Raw genomic sequence first — 23,469 nt, 5'->3', positions numbered from 1 at the left:
CACACACACACACACACACACACACACACACACACACACACACCCTGCTAATGATGAACCTATGAGGTATGTATCCTTATTGACTATTTCACTGATGAAACTGAAGTTCAGAAAAATTAAATGAATTGCTTAGGGTCACACAATGTATCAGCAGCAAAGCAGTGTAGACTTAACTGAACACATTGGATTCCCTCTTTCCATTTTGGTCCATGACTTGACTCTCCATTCAGGCCCTCAACACAGTAACTTAGGAATTAATGTCACAGCTCTTCTGTGTTCATCCTACTGGTTACCAGGTCCTGTGAGTTCAACCTCTGAAATTCTTTTCTCTTCAGCCTTACTATGTCACCCCCTCTCTCTACTGGATTATTTCAACAACCCCTTTGTTCTTGGCTCCTATTGCCTTTCTCCAACTAGATTCAGTGCCCCCAAGAGTTACCTTTTCAGTCAGATAACCTGTTTCAGCTTAAAGCCTTCAGTAGCTCCCCACTGCCTCTACAGGAGTTCAGACTCCTTTATGTAAACCTTGTATAAACTCTCTTCCCAACAAGAACTTCCCAGCCCACTCCAAGCTATTTTCCTTGCTCTATCTTCCCTTTTCGTTTTTTTGCATGAATTGCTTTATTCCCTCATTGGCCTCAAAAACACTTACTCTCCAGGAACCCAAATGCACTTCTTCTGACTAGCTGTTTTGACAATGCAGTATGGTTAATGGCTCCTTTTCTCTATCCTAGGGATAGTTTGAGCAAACTTCTGTTCCAGATCCTATCACATTGTTTTAGCGTTATTTTTCTTTCCCATTAGATTGAAGGGCACAAATAGGGACACATCCTTGCATCTCACAGCTCAACTCAGTGCATACAGGAATAGCTCACTGTGTGTTGGTGACAGGCAAGGGGGAAGGGCAGCCTGAACCAACAGCAGGACCAGTCTTTTCATTGCTCAGTAGGTTGGGATATTGTGTGAGGCTTAATGCCTCACCTATTTGTCTGAAGCAAACCCTTAGTAGGACATTTCTCCAAAATAAGGTAATTTCTGCCCAAGATAATGAGGAGAGAGAAGGTGGCTGAGGGAAGGAAGGACAGAGCTGAGACTGTCCCTACTTCAGGGGCTCTTTCCTGAAAGCTGAAAGAGGCGAGCTGCCTTCAGAAACATTTCAGCTAAGGCCATCCTGCAAAAAAGGGAAAAGGGGAACTAGGCCAGAACTTTTTAAGAATATACAAAGAAAGCATTTGCCACTCCAGAAGACATAGAGGAATGTGTCCACTTCACCACCCACTCCAGGCAAACCCTCCTGTTGCAAAGAACTCCAAGGCTCATGACTGCCCCTAGGCGCACGCAGTCTATCCTCTATGATGTTACTAAATTGAACACCCCAAAAGCTGAAGAATCTGTTTTGCTCCCACAGTAGAAAACGAAGATGTCGTTGCAAGTGAAGCTTTTTACATGTATTATTTTAAATGGCATTCAAGTTTATTCCAAGTTCAACAGCAGTCTTACCCCACTCCCTCCCACGCAAACACTTCTGCAGACAGACTTAGGGACTGCAAGAAACCTTACTCCGCTGGGATTTCTCTTTTCCTGCCTTTAAAGGAAGGCGTGGTCTCTTTCTATGAGTAGCGCGCCTGTGAGGGTGTCACTGGCGGGCAGGGGGAAGGGCAGGGAATGCGGGGTCACAGTGGGTCAGGGCGGGGCGTGGGTGCTGGTTCGCCGCGAAGTTCGAGGTCGGGGCTGGCGGGCCCTGCGCGGTGGGGGGAGTGAGAGGTGGCCTGGCCCTCTCCTGGTCGCCGTCATCCGCTTCGGGTCGCGCCCTCCGGGAGCGCTGGGCCCAGCGCCTGTGTCTTCCGCTCGCAGTTTCTGGTCGGCTCCCAGCTGGCCCGGACTTGCTCTGCAGTAGGAGGAACCGCTGTCGAGCGAAAAGTGCACACCGGGTGATTGATGAACTCTTAATAGGACTAACCTCTCCAGCCCCCCACCCTAGACACACAGAGGAACCCCCACCCCCGCCTCCGGGGAGAGCGCGAGGGGACTCGGCCGCCAGCCGGTAGGGTGATTAACTCACCGTTTGTCTTCCGGGGAGAGTTCCCGGTGGATGCTGAGCACCGGCCGCGGCCGGGCGGAGCACGCGTCACGTGGCGGCGTGGACAGAGCGGGCTTTGTGCGGCACGCTCGCGGGAGCGCCCGGTCCTCCGGGCAGGCGTCTGCTATTGTTCCCGCGGGCGACCTGGGCGCTCGGACTCAGGAACACAGCAGCCTCAGAGCACAGGGATCCTAGAGCCGGGCGAGTCCGGGCTTCCTTTGTGTGTTCCTTGATAGCCGCGGGGATGGCGTCGTCCCTGCCCCAAGGGGTAGCACACAGCAGTGAGGGATCCTGGAGCCAACTCCCCAGAGCTGCTCTCAGGCGACGCACTTTCCCCACGGCCGGGAGGAAGAGGTCGTGAGGGCTACGGTATTTGCAGACCAAGGGCATGAACAATGGAAACCTCAGCTCCTCCCCGGTCACCTCTTTCAGAAAGGGCCCTACCCAACAGGCCGTGCTGGACTGCTTTAAGCCCCGCTCCTCCTGTCAATCCACTGTATCTGAACCAAAGCTCTCAAAAACCTCATTCAAACTGGGATCTCCTCCTCTTCCTCTGGCCCTTTCTAATGCTAAACTCCACTTTGGTATTTTTTCCAGAACTTACTCAGAAATGAAAGGAACCAGTCAAGGAATTTTGCCAGTAGCTTGGGGGGTAGCTCAGTGGTAGTGCATATTTATCATTTACCATATTTACCTTGGGTTTAACTCCCAGATTGAAAAAAGTAATGATCACAAGACTTAGAACCAGAAGACAGGTGAAGTAGTTTCTGCCTCAGATCTGGAGCCTTCACCTGCCTCTGCTACTGCCCAGGATGGAGCGTCCTTTTTCCTTAAGTCTGCTTTCCTGTGTGGCGGTCTGTTCAGTTTGGATTGTCTTTGAACTTTCCAACTTGACAAGGAGGATGTGAGACCTGAGGAAAATGTTGAAAAAGGGCTTTAGGCCAGGTATATATAAATCCATTTGACCCTGGCCTTGGACCCCAATGGTAAGAGCATTTGTAGTGGAGAAGAAAACAAGGGAATGAGTTCTAACCATGAGCTGGAAGTGCTGGTCCTCTCCAGTCACAATCCTCTTCAGCACTACACTGCAGTAAGGAGGGAGGATTCACCTATGCAGTCTTTTTCTCTCCTAGGCCTTCTGAGAGAGAAAGCTAGGTGAGCCAGGTTTAGGTAAGGCTTGTCTGGGGCAACCCAATCTCCACTCCCTACAAGTCTCAGTGTCCAAGAACAGGCCTGTTCACCCAGGTCCTAAATATATCCTGCCTGGGAATCTGCAGTGCCCAGAAGTAATGAGACTCTAAACCTGTGACTCTGGGCCATCTGCCTCTCTTCCTACTCATAAACTGTTCTTCCTATTTTCTTCCAGTTTCTGAAAGAAGGATCAAAGTTATGCCAAGAACTCCCAGATGAAGAGGACCTTCCTAGACCTGTTAGCTGGGATTAACCACTTCTTGAGTTCAGAAGGAAGTTTCATCCAGTTCTCAGGATAAAGTCAAAACAGGCCTGTGTCTAACCCTTGAATACTGAAGGTGTAAACAAATTTGTGCCCCCCCCTCCTCAAACTAGAGGAGCACTTGTTATTAGAAGGAAGGGTTACCTCTTTGTTATTCAAACATACACCCACTCACATCCTCTGCATCCTCCTCAAAGAAAAACCTCAACAGATGGAGAGCCTGGGCTTCTAAACCTGTTGGCTGAGAAGATTGCTTCACTCAAGAGCCACCGTGGGGTGGTACAGAGGGAGGGAGGAAGGACAAGTAGTATAGGTAATCACTATCTTTTAATACTTCTTACAGATAGAAATTTGAAAAATCTTGTTCAGCAAGGTTAGCAGCCTCTGGGGCCTGAGAAACCAATTTGGCTAATGTGTGTCTGTTAGGGACTTAGGCTTGGGGCTGCACCAAGGGGAAGTACTCCCTCCATTCTCTTCCTCTCTCCCATTTGAAAGCCTGTACAAAGAAATGGTACAAATGGATAGTTAACTTAATGATTCCATCAGAGGCGGATTTTTCTCTGTCAGGTCCCTGGATGAGGCTGAGGTCTGAAAGCCAGAAGGAGGAATATGTATTAAATCACCCTTACCTCCTTCCAAGTGGCCAGGGCTACTGTCCAGGGCTTTCCTGGACACCTTCCCACCCCCACCCCCCTGGCTAGCTCAGTTGAGTCTGGGCACTCTATTCCAGAACAGATCAGGAGGTTTCCCTGGTTGCAAGTAAAGTGCTCCCTCTGCCTAAACCCCTCCTTCCGCTCCCACCTCCATTTTGTGGCGGCCATCTGCCTTAATTCACATTTGATTGCTTGATCAGAACCACCAGGGATGCCCACCTAACCAACTGTCATCCATGAGCCTCAGCTCAAGACCCGATCTCTTCTCTTCAGATCTAAAGTTCTTCAAATACATGGAGAGCCACAACCTTCCTGACCCCCACCTCCCTCAAGGCTATAGAAAAAACAGGGCTAGCCAAGGCCTGAACTAAAGAGCCTTCCCTATCCTTAAGCAAAGTGGGCAGATCTCCCCAAACCAACGCCCCTCAAACGAGGCCCAGCGGTTCCCCCTCTCCAGGCGTGGTCGCCCCTCTGTTCCGAAGGCCTTCTCTGGGACAGATCCAAGAGGAAGCTGCTCTCACAATGGCGCTCGGGCTCCTGGCTGCTCAGGGCACCCTCAACCCAGGGGCGACGGCTTGAGCAACCTCTTTGTCCCGGAGCACTTGGTCCCTGGAGAGAGCCACAAGCTGGGGTGGAGGTTTCCTTTCCCTGTACTCCTGCGGACACCCCCCTATCTTGTCAGGCCGGGGCTCCTGCCGTCGCCCGGTTCCCCTCCCCCACTCTCCTTTCTCTGCTTCTCCAGGACCCGGGAGGGAGGAGGCAGGCGCCTCCGCGGATAGAGCAGCTATTGTGACCTTCCCCGGCCGAGCAGGAACCCAGCCGCGTGTACTGCGGGCGGTGGCGGGGGAGGAGGCGACTGTGTGTGCGAACCTCGGGCGCAGGGGGGGTGGCACTGGGAAATAAATAGAGGCTTGCAACCTCGGGCCCTTCCGAGGGCATTTGGTTGTGTTTAGACTTGGGTGCTTCCTAATACTAATTGCAGGCTCAAGAGGAGCGGAATTTATGGCGGAGGCCAAGGCGGCTTGTTTATAATTTATTAAGTTTTAAATGGTTGTGCCGCGGGCCCAGCGCTCACCCGGGCGGGCGGGCGGCCGCGAGGGAGCGCGCCCTCGCAGAACTCGCCACCGCCCCCAACCTTCGGGGAGCGAGTGTGCCCGTCACGTGACTCTCTACAGTAGCAGGAAGCACCAAGCCATTCTCTGAAGTCCCGAGAACTTCCAGAGGTGGAAGAAGGCCGCAGATTTGGTGGCAACGACCCCCCCCCGGCCCCCTACACACACACTGGGCCTCAGAGTGGCTGCACCGCCTAAGGGAGCTCCCACCCCGAACTTGCTTAGAGCCTGTGTGTGAGAGGAAGCTGATGTCAGCCGGGCCAGACACCTTTAAAGTCTAATCCATGAAACCCTAAGCCACAGATGACACTTGGGGTTTGGCAGACACCCGCAGACTCAGCAGATACTCCTGCGGTAACAGACCGCGCTGGAAAACGCCTGGAGCCATGATGCATTATGTATTTTTATTATTATTTATGGTAGGAAGAGGAGATGAGGGAAACCGGGCTGAATCTAAACAGCCTGACAATTCATCTATTTAATATTTAGCCAGTTAAGAAAGGTGGTTGTAATCCCTACAAGGCAGCGAGCTCTTCTTTGATTTCCCTAATAGCTTAAAAAATAATTTCTTACAAGACAATTATAAATTCTGCCTATGGATGCAAATTTCATAGAAACGATGTAAAGCCTGGAGAGTGGGTAAAATAACGCCTTCCATTGAAGTCATTTATTCTGTTAACAATTCTACAACATATATACTTTAAACCTGCTCAGATAGAGTGAAATTTAGCAAAAGGACATCCCCTCCCACCCCAATCTAACATGCCATTTTTAAAACAGCACAAAGGAACAAAGAAACTAAATATTATTTTGAGCCATCATTACTGTGAGAAACACAGACATCCATATAGAAACGATTGTTGTTCCACCAGAAGAGTAGAAGTTACTTCCACACAATAGGGATTTCACCTCGTGCCACGGGGGGGGGGGGGGGTTGGTGTGGTAGAAGTTGCATTATTTGCCAAACCAAATAGAGATGCGGGCCGACTTGCTTAAATACAAAAGAATTGAACCTTATCTGAAGGCGTTTCCAAGTGCTCCCTCCCATTGAAGTGGTTTTAAGTGTCTAAGCCTAGCTAGAGCCACAGCAATATTTACAAAAATGATTATGTTTTTTAGGACATTTTGCCCGGTTTTGTACAAAGAAACAGGAGTAAACAAGGTGTTTAAACGTGTTGTGTTCCAGGAATGAAACTTTTATTACTTTACATTATGGAGAACATTCGTTTTCTTTAGAAATGAATTACCAACCATTACAAAGGAAAAATTTGTGAGTGCCCTTTCTAGAGAAAAACTGGGGTGCTAGTCTCTAATGATCCCCTCCCCTCCCCTTTCACCTTAGCTTTCATAGCTCAGTTTTTCCCGTTCCTCTTACTTTCTTTGATTGTCAGGGTTTTCCCAAAGTTTAGTTTTTATTACTTAATGCCGAAAAATGAGCTCTGGCCTCCCTAAATTTAACAGTCGATCCTGTCGAAAGAGGTGCTAGAAACAGCCAGGCAGGTGCTGCTTTGGCGAAGCCTTCCAATCATCCCACCCAGAATGTTTCTAGGTTTGCGTCCAAAGATTTCTCCCCACCCAGTTTTTATAGCTTGAATGTAATCAAGTATTCTTCCACGCCAGTTTGTGCACTACATTCCAAATAAATAAAATAGTTTTTCAGAAGATTTTTTTTTTTCTGAGCCATCCAGCGGGATAAAAGACAGACTGATCTGCTTGCAAATGTGCGTGATTAACACAGATACACTTCCAACTGAGAAATTTTTTTATTCTAAATATTTGTTCAGATAGTACCAGACAATTTGAAACCAGTAAACTTCCGAGTGGCAAGGGCTGCGGATGCTGAGGACGACAAACGTAGTGTCGTGCCGTGCCACCCGGCTGTCTGACTCTACCCACGAAGGACAATCTGTGGTCTCAGTTCTTTATGTCATAAACTACAAACACCAGCCACAGTTACAACTGTTCAAAACTACTCTCAACTAGTTCAGGCCAAGGGGACTAAAGTGGTGAAACATGGCCCCCCTCCCGCCAGGCCTGGGAGCGCCCACCTAGGCTCGGTTGGAGAATTCTACAAGTATACACATAAATACATTAAGACGAGGATAAATAATCAGGGAAACGAAATGATTCGCTTCAAATAATAAATACAGATTGTTTAGTCCAATGCAATCCTTACGGGAAGGGAAGGAGCATTTAAATTAAGGTCTCCGAAACTAAGCTAAACGCGGGCCTGACCCGCGGGTCTCCGAGCTCTAATCCCTTGGCAGGACCCGCCGCGGATGGGTCTCGGACTTACCTTCGGGACACCATTACCAGATTGGAGCCCCTCGGTCCACAGTCTATGGCACTGTCAGGTTTACGGGGGGGGGGGGCGAGGATCCTTGCGGCTGATTTATATCGAGTCACCCGAAGGAGGACGCGCCCCGGAGGGGAGGCTCGGTCGGGAAGCCTCCGCCGCTGGAGGCCAGAGATCGTGGAGACGGCGGCCAGGCCAGAGCGGGGGGAGGGGGTCCCCGAAGTGCCCCGCCCAACACCCCTGCCACCCAAACTGAAGAGGTAATTGCGCCGCGCCCTCGGGCCAGCGGCGGCCGCTACAGATGTGTCAGTTTGGGGGCCTCGGGCAGGCGTCCCTGAGACGAGTGGTGAGCCGAGAGATCTGTGTAGGTGGGATGAGGGTCGCACGGTCCGTGGTGGTGGTTGCCAGGGATTTGCGCGGCGCAGCTGTAGTCCACGCTGGCCGAGGACGGGTGCGAGAGATGACCCAGGTTGAAGACTGGCCCGGATGCGGGAGCCATGGAGTCGACGAAGTTGCCGCCCACGTACACCGGGCTGCCCTGCAGGTTGGCGCTGGCGAAGCCGCCGCCGTTGCTGGCCATGGGGTGGGGCTCGAACTCGGGCGCCGCGTAGCGCTTCTGCTGCGGCAGGCAGCTGCTGAGCGGCGCAGTGTAGGCGGCCAGGCCGTACATGTTGGGCTGTGATTTGGCGAAAGCGGGTGGCGAGGGTGCGTCGTAGGCCAGGCCGGGCACCGGCGGCAGCTGGCCTGAGTAGGCCACGTGGCTCGCGGCGCCTCCGAGAGGCGGGCTGCGCTCTGGAGACTGGCCTGCGGGAGAATGCAGAATGCCCTTGGCCTTCTGGTCCTTCTTGTATTTCATGCGCCTGTTCTGGAACCAGATCTTGATCTGGCGTTCGGTGAGATTCAGCAGGTTGGCCATCTCCACGCGGCGCGGCCGGCACAAGTAGCGGTTGAAGTGGAATTCCTTTTCCAACTCTACCAGCTGCGCACTCGTGTATGCCGTTCGCACTCGCTTGGACGCCGGGCCCGGCGGACTCTTATCTTCGCAGCTCTCTCCTGGGCAAGGAGGGAGACAGAGAGGGCGCTGAGCGAGGGATAGGGAACCTCAAGAATGAAGAGGGGGTGCTTCCCTGTCTCCATTTTCCTTCTCTCCTTCCCTTGCCTCCAATCTTGTCCGGGGCAGGGAAGAGGTATTTGAGAGGTGGTGATTCCAAGGAGGAACTCATTCCACACCCTCCTCCCCCAGGCCTACCTGTCAGTCGCACCTGCAAACCTCTCCCTTCTGGGGTAGAATATACTCTGCCCTCTCTTTCCAGCCGGCCATCCTAGCCCTTCTTCTCATCTCAACCCAAAGGCCATGAAGGACTTTAATTGGGAAGCTAAAAGCAGTTGGTGAGGCTGACCCTTGTGCGCTAAAGAAGGACTAGACCCTCTTTGAGCACTCCTCCCAACCTCTGCTGCTGGGGAGGAGGGGGATCAGAGGCAGCTCTTTCTCAGTCTAACTTATTTGCTTAAAGGATGGCTCTTGGGCCAAACACTCCACAGAGCAAAGAATGGGGATAGGGATCTTGGCACCTCACTCCAGCCTAGATGCACCCAAAGGCATGGAAATAAGTAACTCCCTCCCCCTCCAAAAGATACTGCCCTGAAGTTTTAGGAGGTCCCAAGGCCAGACTGAAAGCATGTTGAGTATAGTAATGCTAGATGCAGGCGCCTCTATGCTGGCTTCACCTCCTGCCACCCCTCAGCTGCTTGTCCACTCCCTCACTGGGAAGACAAATGGATTTCTCCTGGGAGGGAGGGCCTGTGTCTGAGCTAAGGAGGGAGGGGCAGAAGAAGGAGTTTTCAGGCAGGAAGATACTTTCCCCTAGGAGCAGCAGCCCAGGGAGTATCAGGCAGAACAGAGACCTGAGAACAAATCATATCCCAAGTTTCAATCTAGCGCTGGACCTGGAAGCATGTTCATCTTTCTGAAAAATAAACCCCATCAGATAACACAAAGCCAGAAAATTTCAGGAACAAAACAGTATGAGCAGAGAGGAGCAGGCATCAGCTCCTAGTCCATGTTCTTCCAAAATCCCAGGATGGACCTAGAGTAGTCTTCCTCAGCTCTAGTCTCTCCCCATCCATGGTGAGAAGGCAACAGCTACTCTTGTTCCCAATACATTTCTCCCTAGAACAATCTCTTCCTTGTTATGGGTTCACTGCAGTGGGAGAAGAGGACTGGAGTAAGCTAAGTAGAATCTCATGGTTATGTCTTATAGGGCCTGAAGTTGGCCCTGATGGATTAAAGTCCACCACTTCACAGTTTTGTGAATCTTGGGCTAATGAAGATGTTATCACATACCTACTTTAAAGAGTTCTTTGGAAAATTAAATAAATGAGATAATGCTTATAACTTATTTGGGTTTGATGCTTTTCTCCTTTTTGGGGGGAGGATTTAGTTTTGGCTTTTGGGTAGGGTTTCTCTATGGAGTCCTGGCTGGTCTGGAACTCACTATGTAGCCCAGTCTTTGAACTCAAGATACTCCAGCCTAAGCCTCTCAGGTGTTGAGATTATAGGTATATGTAGCCTTCCCAGTCTGCCTTCAAATTTTGAAGGGCTCTTGGGTGAAACAGAGCTGAGTTATGACCAGCAGCCCAGAAAGGCAACTACTTACTATGTCAGCTGATAGAACAATCTACTAATTGAGGAAACCTGCCCAGCAATGAAACTAAGCACTCTGTCCCTGTAAGAGGATAGACCCAATCAAGGTCACTAAAAATGATGGGCATTTCTGCAAGAGTAGGAGTTTGGAATATAAGGCCTGAAAGGTTGTTCTATAGCCCTGAGTCTCTTGGTTCCTAGGTAATTGGGGCTTTCTGGGACCAGTCTGAACGGGACATGGTCCAGGGATGACCTGCTCAGAGAGCTACCTGCAGTGGCACAGCTGTTCTTCTGCTTCGAGTTCTGTCGGGACTCTTTCATCCAGGGGAAGATCTGCTTACTGATGGTGGCTGAAGAGCTAGAAGCATTGGGCCCACCCTTGGTCTTCTTGGCAGACACTCCACCTCCAGGATTGGTGGGCGATGATGGGGGTAGGGTAGGTGGTTGAGGAGGAGGTGGTTGTGGTGGCTGCTGCTCTGAGTTCAGACCAGGAGGCTGGTTGCCACCCCCACCCTGGCTGTTCCCAGTGCCAGGCCTCATGCAGCTACCATTGAGTTCAGCTCCCTTGTGGGATGGGGCTCGAAGAGGTGCAGAGCTCTGGATGGAGCAGGCAGAACTTGGGTAATCACTGTCCAGGGAGTTGGCAGCAGCAGGGGGTGGGTAGGGCTGATGGGGGGTACTGTACCCATAAGTGTCAGTGGTTTTGCTGTAGCCATAGCCCCCGAAGAGTCCTGGGTTCTCATAGTATGCAGCCTTCTGCATGGTGCACTCAGGAAGCTCCAGGGCCTGCTGACCCTGCTCAAATAACATTGACTACCACTGTGTCCTTCACCACCACAGCCAGTGTCTGCTGAATCCTGAGAGAGCTGGGCCAACCCCCAAGCTCCAAGTGACCTGCCAAGAAGAAAAGTGAGAGGTTCCAGAGAGACTGTCATTGGCAAGACCAGTCAATATAGAAGGACTAGCCCAGGCTCTCTGCTTCCCACCCACCTCATGGTGGGGGGATGGGCAAAGTTCTGGATTGTGTTTTTTAATGAAGTGCAATTTATATGAACTCTTGAAAAAGTTAAGAAGAATTTCTCCTCTGTGTAGGAAAAGGCCTTTTCTTCTCCTGGGCTCAACTTTAGCCTAAGGAAGCAGATGATTCTTCCCACCCCCAAATTCTCTTAGGGAATTGTTTCTCCAAGATACAGCTTTTGAGCCTACATAGGAAAACACAACTTCACATATTTTACTGGCTCCCCCTAAACTGTAAGCTCTTTACAGACAGGGATTGTGTTTTGTCTAGATATTACTAACATTCAATGTAATGGTCTGCATGTATTAAGTGTTATAAATGAATATTGAATGGATGGATGGAGGACTAGCAGGTCACAGTCATTGGTCTTTGGATAATTTCAGGATTTTCATTTGCTTGGTAGAGCTAGAGCTCAACCCCAGGGCTTTGTGCATGCTATGTGGGGTCTCTACCACCCAGCTCTGCCTCCAAGCGCTAATCCCAATGTTTGAAAGGACAAAAGGAAAGCTTATAGCATAGTCAGAGCTTCTCAGAGCTTCCCCACCTGGTTTCAAAAATCACAGCATCTTTCATGAAGGCCCAGATAGTCCATTTTGATGACAAGGTGAGAATTTCCCAGTTAGTTCTGTGGGTTATCACAATGAAATCTACAATGTAGAAAACTAGGAGGTGAAAATCCAGAAGAGGACTTAAGGACTTCTGGACTTATATTGAGGCTATGTAATGTTTCTTTCATTTACATTTTTCTACAACCTTTACTTTGTCCTTCCACTACTTTTAAAAGGGTCACTAGAAATGGGTGAAGGGATTTAGACCTTTAAATGCATGTAGTATGGGTGAATGGTAAATGGTAGTATAACTTTATCCATTTTCCCTTGGATCTTTACATAAATAAATACATTTATTGACCTCTGCTTTGGATCTTCCATCCCACCCTACCTCCTATCCAATCTATAATCAAACTCTTGTGACAAGATGAATGGACCCAGAATTAGAAATGGGGGGGGGAACTCAGGGAAACTCTTCCCCTTTTGTATGTACTGATTCTTCATGGGGGGTGGTGCTCTTCCCACCCTCCTCCCCTCTGAAAGGCTCCTGAGGAGTTAAAGTATAACTAATATCATTCAATCACTGTTGTCTGTTAGATAAAGAAAACTCATAGGTCAGCTCTCTGGCCTTAATTCTTGATCTCATCTTTCAGGCAAAGTTTCTTTCCAGAAACTCTCCCTGGCTTCTATCATAGTCACCATGATGAACCACATTATGTAATTTGTGACCAATCAGATTTGAACACAGGAACCAAAACCTCTTTGTATTCATTTCTCCCTCCTTATTTTACTTTTTTTTTTTTACCATAGAGCCTAACCAATTTAGAAAGTTCTTCAAATTAGCTTTTATTTGATAGTACCCGTTTTGTTTTAGAATATAAGTGACTGTGCCATTTATTTTGATGAGAGGCCATTCTCAATGGATTACTACAATACTAAGATGTTTTGTTGTAGGAATTGTTTCTGTTGGTACATGTAATGTGTAGTTAGGATATCTACCTAACAAAACTAAATGTATTTTCCCTTTTGATTCACTTTCAGTATCATTCCCTGACAGCTAAATATCTGAATATCAAATGGACAGCTAAATCTCCTTCTGTGACTAGTATTTGTATGTGTCTGTCCCTAGGCCAAAGAACGTATCCACTGGCTTGGTAAAGTTTCTGGGCTTTTCTGGGAGCTTGCTTCCAGACTCAACCTTCTGGATGTCTACATGGTCATATCAGGCTCTCAGAACACCAGAACTTGCTGCTTCTGTCATCCCATTGGCAATGGTAGAAGCAAAATATTGCCCTTCCACCTCCATGTTGTCCAGGTTAACCTTGGAAGGTGGACCAGTTGCATTAAAATAGTTTCTTGAGAAACTAAGCAGGTCTATGTTGACAGATGATTTAACATATTTATTCCTGTGGCATAGTCCTAGACAATTTTCTATGTACAGACCTCAAAGGTACAGATGCTGGTCCGCTTGCTGAGCAACCACAGTGATCTCCTCTTGCCTATTTACTTTGTCTTAAGGAATTTCCAGGCCCAGTTCATGACCTAGTGCCCATTTCTCTAGAAGCAAGAGAGGCAACAGTGCTTTTCACCCTGGAAAACACTTTGTAGGCCCCCCAATACAGTACCTGAAAAAGCTCCTCTCTCAAAACAAAACCTGAGACTATTGTTACAAAAGTGGTAAAAAGGCTTATTTCTTTCCAGAAAGCCCTGCTCCTTGTGAACTCTGCTTGAACCTAAAAAGCAGGACTGGGTCATAAATCATTTGGACAATGGTCAACTGTTCAGTGGCTCATCTTTTCGATCCCCCCCCCCATTAAGGCTTTCTTTTCACACCCTTTGGTACCTTTGCTCTTTTGAGCTCCAAGGCCCAAATGCCTTAGGGGGGAGGGAGGGTGAAGACAGCTCTGTGGGGGAGGGGCAGTTGTGCCGGACTGCAGTAGTTTGGGGAAGTCTTCAGTCGTCTTTCCACTCTCCTCCTCCTCCTTCCACCCCACAGCCAGAGGAATGGAACGATGTAGCCATTCTGTCCCCTGGCACCTCTGCTCCTTTTAGGAAACGGGAGCGGAATGGCACTGTCTAGTCCTTTTCCAAAGTCCCTGGAAGTTACCCAACTCAGCTTGGAGGCCTAGCTGCAGACCCCGAGGACGGGGCAAATGGTTTCCAGGCAGAAGGAAAAGAGGGAGGGAGGGAGGGAGGGAGGAAGGAAGGAAGGAAGAAGGAAGGAAGGAAGGAAGGAAGGAAGGAAGGAAGGAAGGAAGGAAGGAAGGAAGGAAGGAAAGCATCCTCTCTGAGCTAGCAACTCGGGCTCCCCAGCGGTGCAGGCCCGCCTAGCTTGCTTTGCCTCAGAAGCAGAGAAGCCCTGATACTTGCTCACTGCACTTAATTCTGCCCAGGATCAATACCTAATATGATACCGAATAAATAAAAGGCGCTCACAGCGGCCAGGGGACGGGGTTATTAAGCAGCTGGAGCTCTCACGGTGCATATCAATGCGCCTGTCATTGTGGTTTGTAACAAAATTTATGACTGCGACCACGGCAGCAGTAAACGCTTCAGTAAGGAATGAAAAGAAAAACACTTCCCAAGGCCCGGCACTTTTGAGAAGTGGGAAGCAGGCTCCGCGTAGGAGGCAGTGCAGCAAAAGAATTCCCTACTCCGCACTTTTCCCACTCGCACCCTGCGTGTGAGCAGAGGGATTATATAAAGTGGCCGGCGCTGGCCAGAAGCGGCTCTGTTTGGTGGCAAGGCGGGAAGAGATGCGCACAAGCCTCGCTAAGGACCGAAGATCTGCGGCCCCGTGGCTTCCGACTCTACTCTATGGACTCGCGGAGATCTGCCGGGCGTTCGCTCGCTGGCCGCATCACAGGAAGGACGTGGGAGAGGGCGGCTTGGGCTGGGAGGGAGGCCGCAACACCCAGCTGTGTTTAGCTCTGTACTCTCAGTAAATAGTGGAAGGAAACCGTCAGTTAGGGCCAGTCGTAGGAGGAGTGTGGTAATGGAGCGCTGCTTGCACGGTTTCTTAAAATGCTGAGATTCAGACTGGTCGCAGTTCCTCTCCCTACTTTGCTTAAGCCAGGGCCTCAAAAACCCCTCGGATCTCTTCCTGATGGCCAGGACTCTTACTGGTCATTCCTGATACTCACTGGAACCGAGCAACGGCTTGCTACTGATGGTTTTCTACTTCAGGTTTTGGAAACCACTCCTTTACTATTTGCCCAGATTCTCCCGATTCTCAGCTTGAGCCTCTTCTGCCCTTTGGGAAGTCCTAGACGCCCATTCTAAATCACTCCTATTTAGCCTAGATAACTCAGTACTGTAACACATCCAGCATTTAAGGCACTGGGCTGACTCTATTAAAGCGCCATAAATTTGAAGGCGGATGATCGGTTATCATGTAACAAGCAGCAGCTCACACTGAGGTGATCCACTTCAAAGCCGCCCTTTGTTTTATGTCTTGATGTATGAATCCTGAGATGGCTACTTTGAGTTGCACGGGGGGTGTGGAAGTAGTGGAATTATTTATTTAAATCACCCCCCACTCACCACAATTTGTTATGTGTGTTTTCTTGAATTTTGTCTCCTAACTCTTTTTGTAGGCTCTTCAGTTTCCTTTGATATTCTGTGGAAGCGGATCTGGAACAAAATGGAAAACTCAAAGGCAGCCTGTTCTTTCTTAAAAACATACGAGGAGAGACTTTACCCCCTTTAAGGGTGTCATAATGTGACTATTGTATGTGGTGCCTAGCCATCCCAGACGCCTTCTCCCCCCGCAGAATGAAGACTCAGTTGGCTCCTAGAGAGCTAGAGGCCAGAATCCTCGGCTGGATGGGGGAGGGGAGAGCCTGGTACCTGGAAAGAACCAGGCCCTCTGGCCAGGGGGTGAGCCAAGTGGGACCGAGGGTGCTGGGAGAGCAGGGAATGCAGGTGGGAGAAAGGCTACAGTTTAGAGCAGCAGGAAAGGAGGTTGGATATGTAGATGCACCTGGGTAAATCCTACGGGGGTTGTCCTACAGGGCCCGATGAACAAGAAGCTAGGAGCTATTTCTTGGTTTGCACATTATATCACTAGCTCAGTTTTCCTGAGTTTCTTACAGTGAGTACCCACCCCATTCTGGGCTTGGGCTGCTCACCCTTTGGTAGAATTAGGCTGTAAACCTCTTGAGAAACCAACAATCTTCCCCACCTCACCAGAAAACACACCCGAAGAAGCTGCTCACAACTGTGGCTGCCCAATAGGCACTGGCCCCGGGTCAGGTGAAGGCAGAGGCACTGGCTCCCTCTTGCATCTGCTCTGTGCAATTTGTCGACTCAGTAGTTTGCAAACACTAAACTGCACCCGGAAAACGCCACACAAAGCGTTCTGGGCTCTTTTAAAGACTAGGGAGCCTAGCCATAAGCCTTTGAAGTGACCTTTGGCTCACACCACAATAACTCACCCCTTAATGAACACCCAACGGAAGCGCCTTGGATAGATCCCAACCCAGTAGGGCTTCTAACTTAGCTCCACAGCTTCAGCTTCCCAGACACTAGGGTCCAGGGTGGCCTGTCACTTGTCCTTTCCTTAACGCCCAACTCACCCGGCTGCACCCGGCCCACGGGTAGTTCGGTGGACTTGCAAGGTATCAGGGTACTCAAACCCGCGGCCCCAATCTCCAAATGCTTTATGTAATACATGCGCGTGGGCGGACGTCAACTTTTGCCACTTGATATTTTTATTTTGCAAAGGGCTTCTTTAGAAATAGGAGCATCCCCTGAGAAGAACTGCGCACTCCAATGCATCTAGCTAAATTTTGTTTTCCAGGAGCTGAAGAAGCCGGTAAGTTTTTGAGACTGGGCTTTCTATGGTGAGTGATGGCTCTGAGCTCTGGGCTTAGTGGGCTTGAGACATGGAAAAGGGAAGACAGTCCCCAAGTTGGCTAAAGTTGGGTCACTAGAAGAAATACTCCCACAGCCCCTTTTCCTGCCTTTCCTCCCCTGCTCACCTGCCATGCAGCACTGGCCCAACTTTGGCCTTTTGGGTATCCCAAATCATGGTTTTAACCCTACTGGCTTTTCGCCATTTGCTCCAATATCATTTCCACAGCCACAATCTAGGGAGAAGGAGGAGAGTCCTGTCCGCAAGCTGTAAGGAAAGAACTGGCTTTAGGCAACCAGGCCCTGTACCTCACCCCCAGCAGCACCCCGGGAAACTTTAGGATAGGGTCAGGCTGAGAGTCTTGGTAGGGATTATTGAAAATTTCGGGCAAGTTGTAAGTGAGTGCTCCATGGGGCCAAATGAAATGCTGCTCGCAGTAATTGGATTCAGCTGACTAAGCTGGCAGACTCGCAGCTCCGAGGCAGTGAGGGAGCAAAGAAAAATGTCCACGGACTTCAAATTCTGATGGAGCCAAGCACAGCTGATTGACAAAACAACTTTTCCTGTTCTCCTTTGATGACTAGGGCCCTGGAAACCAGTCCTTCCACTGAGGCCTGTCCCAACTTAAACTTGGGGAGGGATTTGGGGTTCCTTCCTTATGGAAGTCCATTCTGGTCTGGCCCATTGGGGCTTCATAGTCACTCACTCTTGCCTTAGCTGAGTAAGGACCTGGGACCATTTGTCCTCTCAGAGCCTGGAGCCATGAAGAACAACTCAAAAAAAGGATATGTAGGATGCATGAACCAGTATGATTTAGCATTCACTACTCTTTGGGAAGGATCCAGAAATACTCAACCTGTTCTCTGTCATTTCGGCAAAGAGCGAGAGAGACTGTGAGGAAGCCTCCCAAACTCCTCAGGGTAATTAGAGGGGTTCGTTTGAATTGGGGAAAATTCTAACTCCTATGGAAAAAAAAATAGGAAGCTAACAGCAAGAGATAAAGGCTGAGTGTGTGGAGCTGGCTCTTAGAACAATGCAGGGAGCTGTCTGGTCACACAGTTTATTTTAAATACATATAAATCAACTCGCCTGCACCCAGTCCAGCAACCCAAGACACAGAATTAATATGACGCTCCATCTTACTTTGGTAGTGACAGTGTAAAAAAAGTTTCTTTTTATTCATTTCATTTTCAACCCATTCTCATAACTGCACATTTGCCCTCAAAATACTAACTCCAACCCCCAGTTCCCTCACTAGATCCGCTCCTCAAACTGCTACACCCACTCAAGGCTGCCTGAAACACTCCAAGCCTGGCAAGGTAGTGTCCTCCTAACCTTTTGGTAGGCGGGTAATGTCCCCGTAAAAGTGCACCTCCTTACAATTAATCACCATCCTAGATGTATATGTTGAAGTGTATCTAGGTCTGCAGCTGCCTCACCAATTGGCAATAATCAAGATCACAGATTACACAAAATAAATCATATTTAGTATCCCTCTCAGGGCAGCAAGTAGCCCTGTGCCCAAAGATTTACATTTTGTCATGCAATTGCTTACCTGGATCCCAATTTATCATAAACCTGGTGTCCTCGGTCTCAGAGTGGGCGCCAGTGGGGGGCAGAGCTAGCCTTCCCTCTTTGTCTGCAGACAACACTGTCCCAACCCTGGTCTTGCGCGCTCGCCGACTCGGCCATATACCGGAGCACGCGGAATTCCCGGTAGAACGGAACCAGGCTGTGGTTCAACTACCAATAAACGCAGGAGGAACGAGTTTGTAGTCCCTAAGCTGGCTTCGCCTGATCTGCACGCTGGTCGGTCCACCAGCCCGCGGGTCCGCTCCCAGGCCCAGAGCGGCGGCCACTCGCGCCCCCACCCACTCCTGGGTTCCTGCCCAGCTCTCCTAGCTCCCCCAGAGCTCGGGGTTTGTTTTGCTTTCGGAACGTGGTCCTTTCTGGATTTGGAGAGAGCCCCGGAAACCCCCTCATAGTCGGGAAATACAGACGCTGCCTTCAAATGCGAGCATATTTGTTCACGTGACCCCGAAGGAAGATTGTACTGATTGAGGCTGAAACTTTCACGCCATCCAGCCCAGGAGCGCAGCCAGGCTTGGGGGCTGGGAGGAGGGGCTCAGGAAGCATGGGACCCAAGGGTCTTCCCAGGGGCACACTGGTGGGTGACAGAAGGAAAGCCTCCATCCTCACAGCTTGAGACCTGCTCAGCTACAGCCAGGTCACAGGCAGTGGAATGCGGGCAAGGGAGTCTCTTCCCGCGACGACCTCTGACCCTGGCCGGGCCTTCAGTCAGACCTCCCAATGGATTGGAAATGGTAGAGGTTGCCTCCCTGAAAGGCATCTCTAGGAGAGGGCTGTAAAACCGAAGCTCAGGTACTCCAGGTCTGGCCCTTGCCCAGGCAAGGTGCCCTCCTTGCTACCTAAGTCGAGATCTTGCTCTCCCCACTCCCTCCCGCCAGGCACCTAAGTTGTACCACAGCACCAGCTCCTGCCATAAGGTGAGACCTGCTGTTTTTCAACCCTGGCCTGTTCCCCTGACACCACACTACCCCTTAGGGCGCTGGCTGGGGTTCTCAGACTCAGCAGGCAGAAAAATCGCCTAGCAACCGGGCAGGACCCAGAGTGACCACCTTTCTCTGCGCCCTGAGCACTCCATTAAGTCTTTTGAGGTCTGTGGTTGCGTTAGGAGCGGAACCCCTGCCCACCTTGACCTGTGCGACTCCAGATTGGCGCAGGGCCAACGGATCCCGCTGGCCCAGCGGCCGCCATGCCCCCGCTTCCCGCTTCCTGCGGCGCCTCCTAGGAGGCGAGGGCGCTGCGGAATCGGGCTTACCTGGGGAATAAGGAAATTTCTGTTTTAGAATAACACTTCAGAACCGGATCTCACCACTCTGCAAGTGGTTAGGTGAGAATTGCGGTAGGTATTCTGCATGTGGGAAGAAAAGTAAAGCATGCTGGGCCAGAGCTCACTCTGGCGTTCCTGCGAGCTCTCACCGACCTGTCTCAGGCCGGCCCTCATCCTGGAATCCCGCACTAAGGGGAACTCTGAACGCGGCTTTCTCCCCTTCTCAGCGGCATCAGTGGTGTTGATGCCCCTTCATGGCTTGCAAGCGCTCTTACTAGTAAAAGTGCCCCAAAGCCATAAACGAGCCCCGGGGAAGGATAAAAGGTCCTCTGAATCCTCAATCCAGAGACTCCGGCTGGTCCCGGAGGACCCGTCCCCGGACCTAGCAGCGCTAGACTGGACATCGTTTTGTTCACCTTTCCCGGCCAGGGCACAGGCCCACTCAGGGTGCCCGTCGTAGCCGGACTGTGGGTTGCCCCACTCCATCCCCACCCAGAGGACCCCGCCCCCAAGCCTCCAACTTGGGGCCGAGCCTGCGGGGCCGAGGCAAGTGTTAACTCCAGCCAAAGAGGGGGGTTGCTTTGCGGGAATTTGTCTCCAAGAAAGGATCTAAGCCTTCTTCAATCGGAGCATATGTTCATAGAGCAATAAACCGTAAAGATTTACAGTCCTCGCCCGGCCCCCAACAGCCTCACACCCTTTCAGGAATTACGATGATTTATCACACCAACCCGGGCAATTGTCACACTGATAAAATAGCCCGGGCCTGTGCCCGCCAAACCGGGCCTTGGGAGGCTGTTGACTGTCGGGCCTCTAGTGTGACCGGGGCGGCTTTTTTGTGGGTTCCTTTCTGAGCCTACAGGGGGATGTCTGGGTGGACTGAAGTGGGTGGGGTAAGAGGGGAGACGATTCTCATTGAGAAAAACGTTAAGTGGCTCAGAGAAAGCATTCCGAATCTGCGCTCTGGAGTCACTTGCTAAGCACATAAACATTTGTCATCTTTGAATAATTGAATTAATGTGTTATTGTTTGGATGTATAATTCATAACGGGGAAACTTTGTTTCTGTCCCGACGGAGAAATATGCACAGAGAGAGAGAGAGAGAGAGAGAGAGAGAGAGAGAGAAAGAGAGAAGAGAGAGAAAAGAGAGATATACAACCCCCCAAATAACCACCACACACAGCTCGCAATAAATATCCTCAAAGTCAATGGAGGCAATTGCGCACAAACTGGGGGAGGAGGGGAACCAAAAGGTTGTTTTCCGATACCGGGTCAGGGCTTCGAGCTAGAGGAAGAGTACTTGCAGCTTGCTCTCGCCTAGGGTGGGGTGGGACCGAAACGGAGTGGCTTTTAGGACCTCAAATCTTGGAGTGCGGGTGAAAGTAGGCTGAAATGGGAGCCACTGTGGCCTTCTCGCCCCGGCCTCCCCACAAACTCCTTTTCCCGAGGAGCCGCCTTGCCGGGGATGCTCGACTTGGGCGGCAGGGACTTCTCTGCCTTTTGTTAGGTCTTTTTAAGAAAAATGACAAATACAAAATAAAGAAGGAGAGAAACTGCTTGCTGGGGTGGCCAGCCGCAGAGCTTAGGGTAGGGAAGGAGGAGAGTGGGAGAAGCAACTCGGAAATCATTATCTGTTGGTTAAAACCTGCCTGGGGTAAAATTTCAACTCTATTTTATAGCCTTGTATTATGACGCAAAGAAAAATTTACGAGCCTCGCTTGAAAAGAGGGCCGGGGCCTTTTCTCGCCAGTTTAAGAATAGGCAGCAGATGCCGTGACAGCGACCATTGTTCCCGGTAGACACAGGCGACCGGGCAACCTCGGCCCGCGTGCGCCAGGAGCGTCCCCAGCCTGGCGGGTTCTTTACAACTCCTGTTGTCTCAGCAGCCTGTGCGCACCCGAGCCCCTCACCCCTGGCACCCGAGCCCCTCGCACACCCTCGCATCCTCACCCTCACCCACACCCGCCCTCTCTTCCCCTCTCTCTTTCTCTCTCTCACACACACTCGGCCGCTCGCAGTAATTTTTCATAAGTGCAAAGCTTTGCTGAACCAAAGGTCACCATCCAAGCCACTAACAACTTCTCGCCGGCGCGCGGTTCCAAATCAGGAAGCAAAGGCAACTATTTGTCAGCGGCTCTGACAGCTAAGTTCATTAAGGATTTAAATCCGATGAAATAAAAGTCGCCAAAATATTTACCTGCGGGCCTCGCTCGCGCCCGCTTCCAGGGCCGGGTGGAGGCCGGCGCGGCCCCCCTCGGCGGGCCGAATTCTCGGGAACCCTGCACTTTCCAAGTCGGAGAGAGCCCTTTGCGTGGCAGATTAATGACGACTCCGTGTTTCTTAAGGGACGTGCTGAATTAATTATTTCGCCAATCACGTGGTCACGACTTGTAGAAATCTATTCTTATCATCTTCCTCGCACTTTGAAAATTCTCCGGGTTATGAGAGGCCCTCCCCTGGCTGCCGGCGAGCCCCGGCTGCCCAGCCCGGCGCGGGGGGCAGGGAGGGCTCCCCAACATGGCGGCTGGCGGGCGGGAAGCGCCGTCTGCCGAGGGTCCGATTTACTGTACTGTACTCAGCGGGCTTGGCGATGGACTCGCTTCCTCCTCATCCCTGCCGGTGATTCAATACACACCACCGTATTGATGTATCGGTGGGCATAGGAGGAGCCATTAACCAGAAGACGGGCAGAGGACAATCATAATATGTTTCTGAATATTTAAACTTCTGTCTGCGCTCTTATAAATACACATGTCCACGCGTCTGGGGCGAGTCCTTCCATATATTAAGGACACATGTCCGATTTTATGCATTCTGCTCATTTCCTGTCTCCAGCAAGACACCCCTCTCCCCCATCTATTTTGGGTCTCCTGTCCTGGCCCCCTCTTCAGAAAGCCCAGGCCAAGATGTGGGAAAGCTCTAGTGATAAAAATAATGCATGGTACTTTTTATAATGGGGAGTGTTTACTGTTGTCTGAGGGGCAAGAAAGGTGTAGGGATGGAGAGGCAGGTGCTAGGGGCCCCAGAGCGGCTCAGCAGGCCCCCTGAAAAATAGGAGTCTGAGACTGGAGGCCAGCCAGGTCAGGTCAGAGCAACTACCACCAACCAGTCAGCTCAGATGGGCCCAGGACCAGCACTCTCACCCAGACTGGAAAACCTCCTTTGAGGACTCCTACACTCAAGGGTGTCTAGGGCTGGTCAGGATAGAAAGCTGATTTGGAGCCCCCTATAAGCCACGCAGTTACTTCTCTTTCAACAATATTGCCGACCACCTTGCACTCTGGACTCAACTTCAGGCTCACAAAATATGGTAGCCAAATTGGGAATGTGTGTCTAGGGGCTTGAGGGGAGCAGAACTGATAAGCCTTGTGTGGCTTACTTAACTTTCACACCATAGGCACCAAATAAAATTGGTGTCTACTTTATTGCAGAATATGATACATTGTTTATTTTGCATGTTAGCTTTTAGAAAACTTAAAAGAATGCTCTGTCAAGGCACCAAACAGGAGGGAGATTTTGCTACACTTTTTTTTATTTCAAATATAGATCAACGAATTACATCAAAACTACAGGCAACAATTAGTATAAATAATACTTTAATCACTGGCAGCAAAACATTGGTCGATTCTATTTAAAAAGCATCTCATGAGCAGACTCCATGGGACTGACTGACAATGTCATCTCACAACAAAAGGCTGCAATGGATCAAGTGAGATGGGAGTCAGAGGAGCACTGTCCTCAGTAAACACTCCATTTCCCACCCCCAAGTCATGACGCCAACAAAGATTTAAAAAACAAAACACCCAAACACTTCTGGCTCATATTTGGGGCAACAAATTGGAAATAAATAATAGCAAATGGGCACTAGAGCCTTTCCACACCTAGCTTTCTCTAGAGCACATTCCCAGATGGAGACTTTTCCTTCCCTGCCCTAGGTGGCTGGGGGTGGGGGTGGG

The 23,469-nt window shown here is 50.4% G+C and overlaps 2 protein-coding genes across 5 annotated transcripts in view; both read right to left on the bottom strand.

Moving 5' to 3' along the window:
* Positions 1 to 1,454: 1,454 nt before the first annotated feature.
* The window catches only part of Hoxd3 (homeobox D3), a 24,777-nt gene continuing 2,762 nt past the window's right edge, over positions 1,455 to 23,469 (bottom strand). Inside the window, exons 1-4 of one of the 4 annotated variants that reach the window (XR_003847339.1) lie at positions 21,711 to 22,158; positions 2,775 to 2,991; positions 2,063 to 2,336; positions 1,455 to 1,906 (exon numbers count right to left, since the gene is read on the bottom strand). Coding sequence is in view for 3 of the 4 variants with exons in the window: in XM_029557300.1 (XP_029413160.1) it covers positions 7,890 to 8,647; positions 10,508 to 11,048 (1,299 nt within the window). In the remaining variant the exon portion in view is untranslated. Of the gene's footprint in view, positions 1,907 to 2,062; positions 2,337 to 2,774; positions 2,992 to 7,047; positions 8,648 to 10,507; positions 11,133 to 15,347; positions 15,434 to 21,710; positions 22,160 to 23,469 lie in introns of those variants that run through there. The other 3 variants (XM_029557300.1, XM_008855315.1, XM_029557301.1) reach the window with 3 other exon arrangements.
* Positions 11,007 to 23,469, bottom strand: part of Hoxd4 (homeobox D4) — a 17,669-nt gene continuing 5,206 nt past the window's right edge. The window contains exon 3 of the transcript XR_003847340.1: positions 11,007 to 11,132. The gene's annotated coding sequence lies outside the window, so the exon portion shown is untranslated. The remainder of the gene's footprint in view (positions 11,133 to 23,469) is intronic.

The sequence above is a fragment of the Nannospalax galili genome, unplaced genomic scaffold (assembly GCF_000622305.1).
Source record: "Nannospalax galili isolate Female #2095 unplaced genomic scaffold, S.galili_v1.0 scaffold346, whole genome shotgun sequence".
Lineage (NCBI taxonomy): Eukaryota > Metazoa > Chordata > Mammalia > Rodentia > Spalacidae > Nannospalax > Nannospalax galili.
This window is presented reverse-complemented; position numbering and strand designations above follow the sequence as displayed.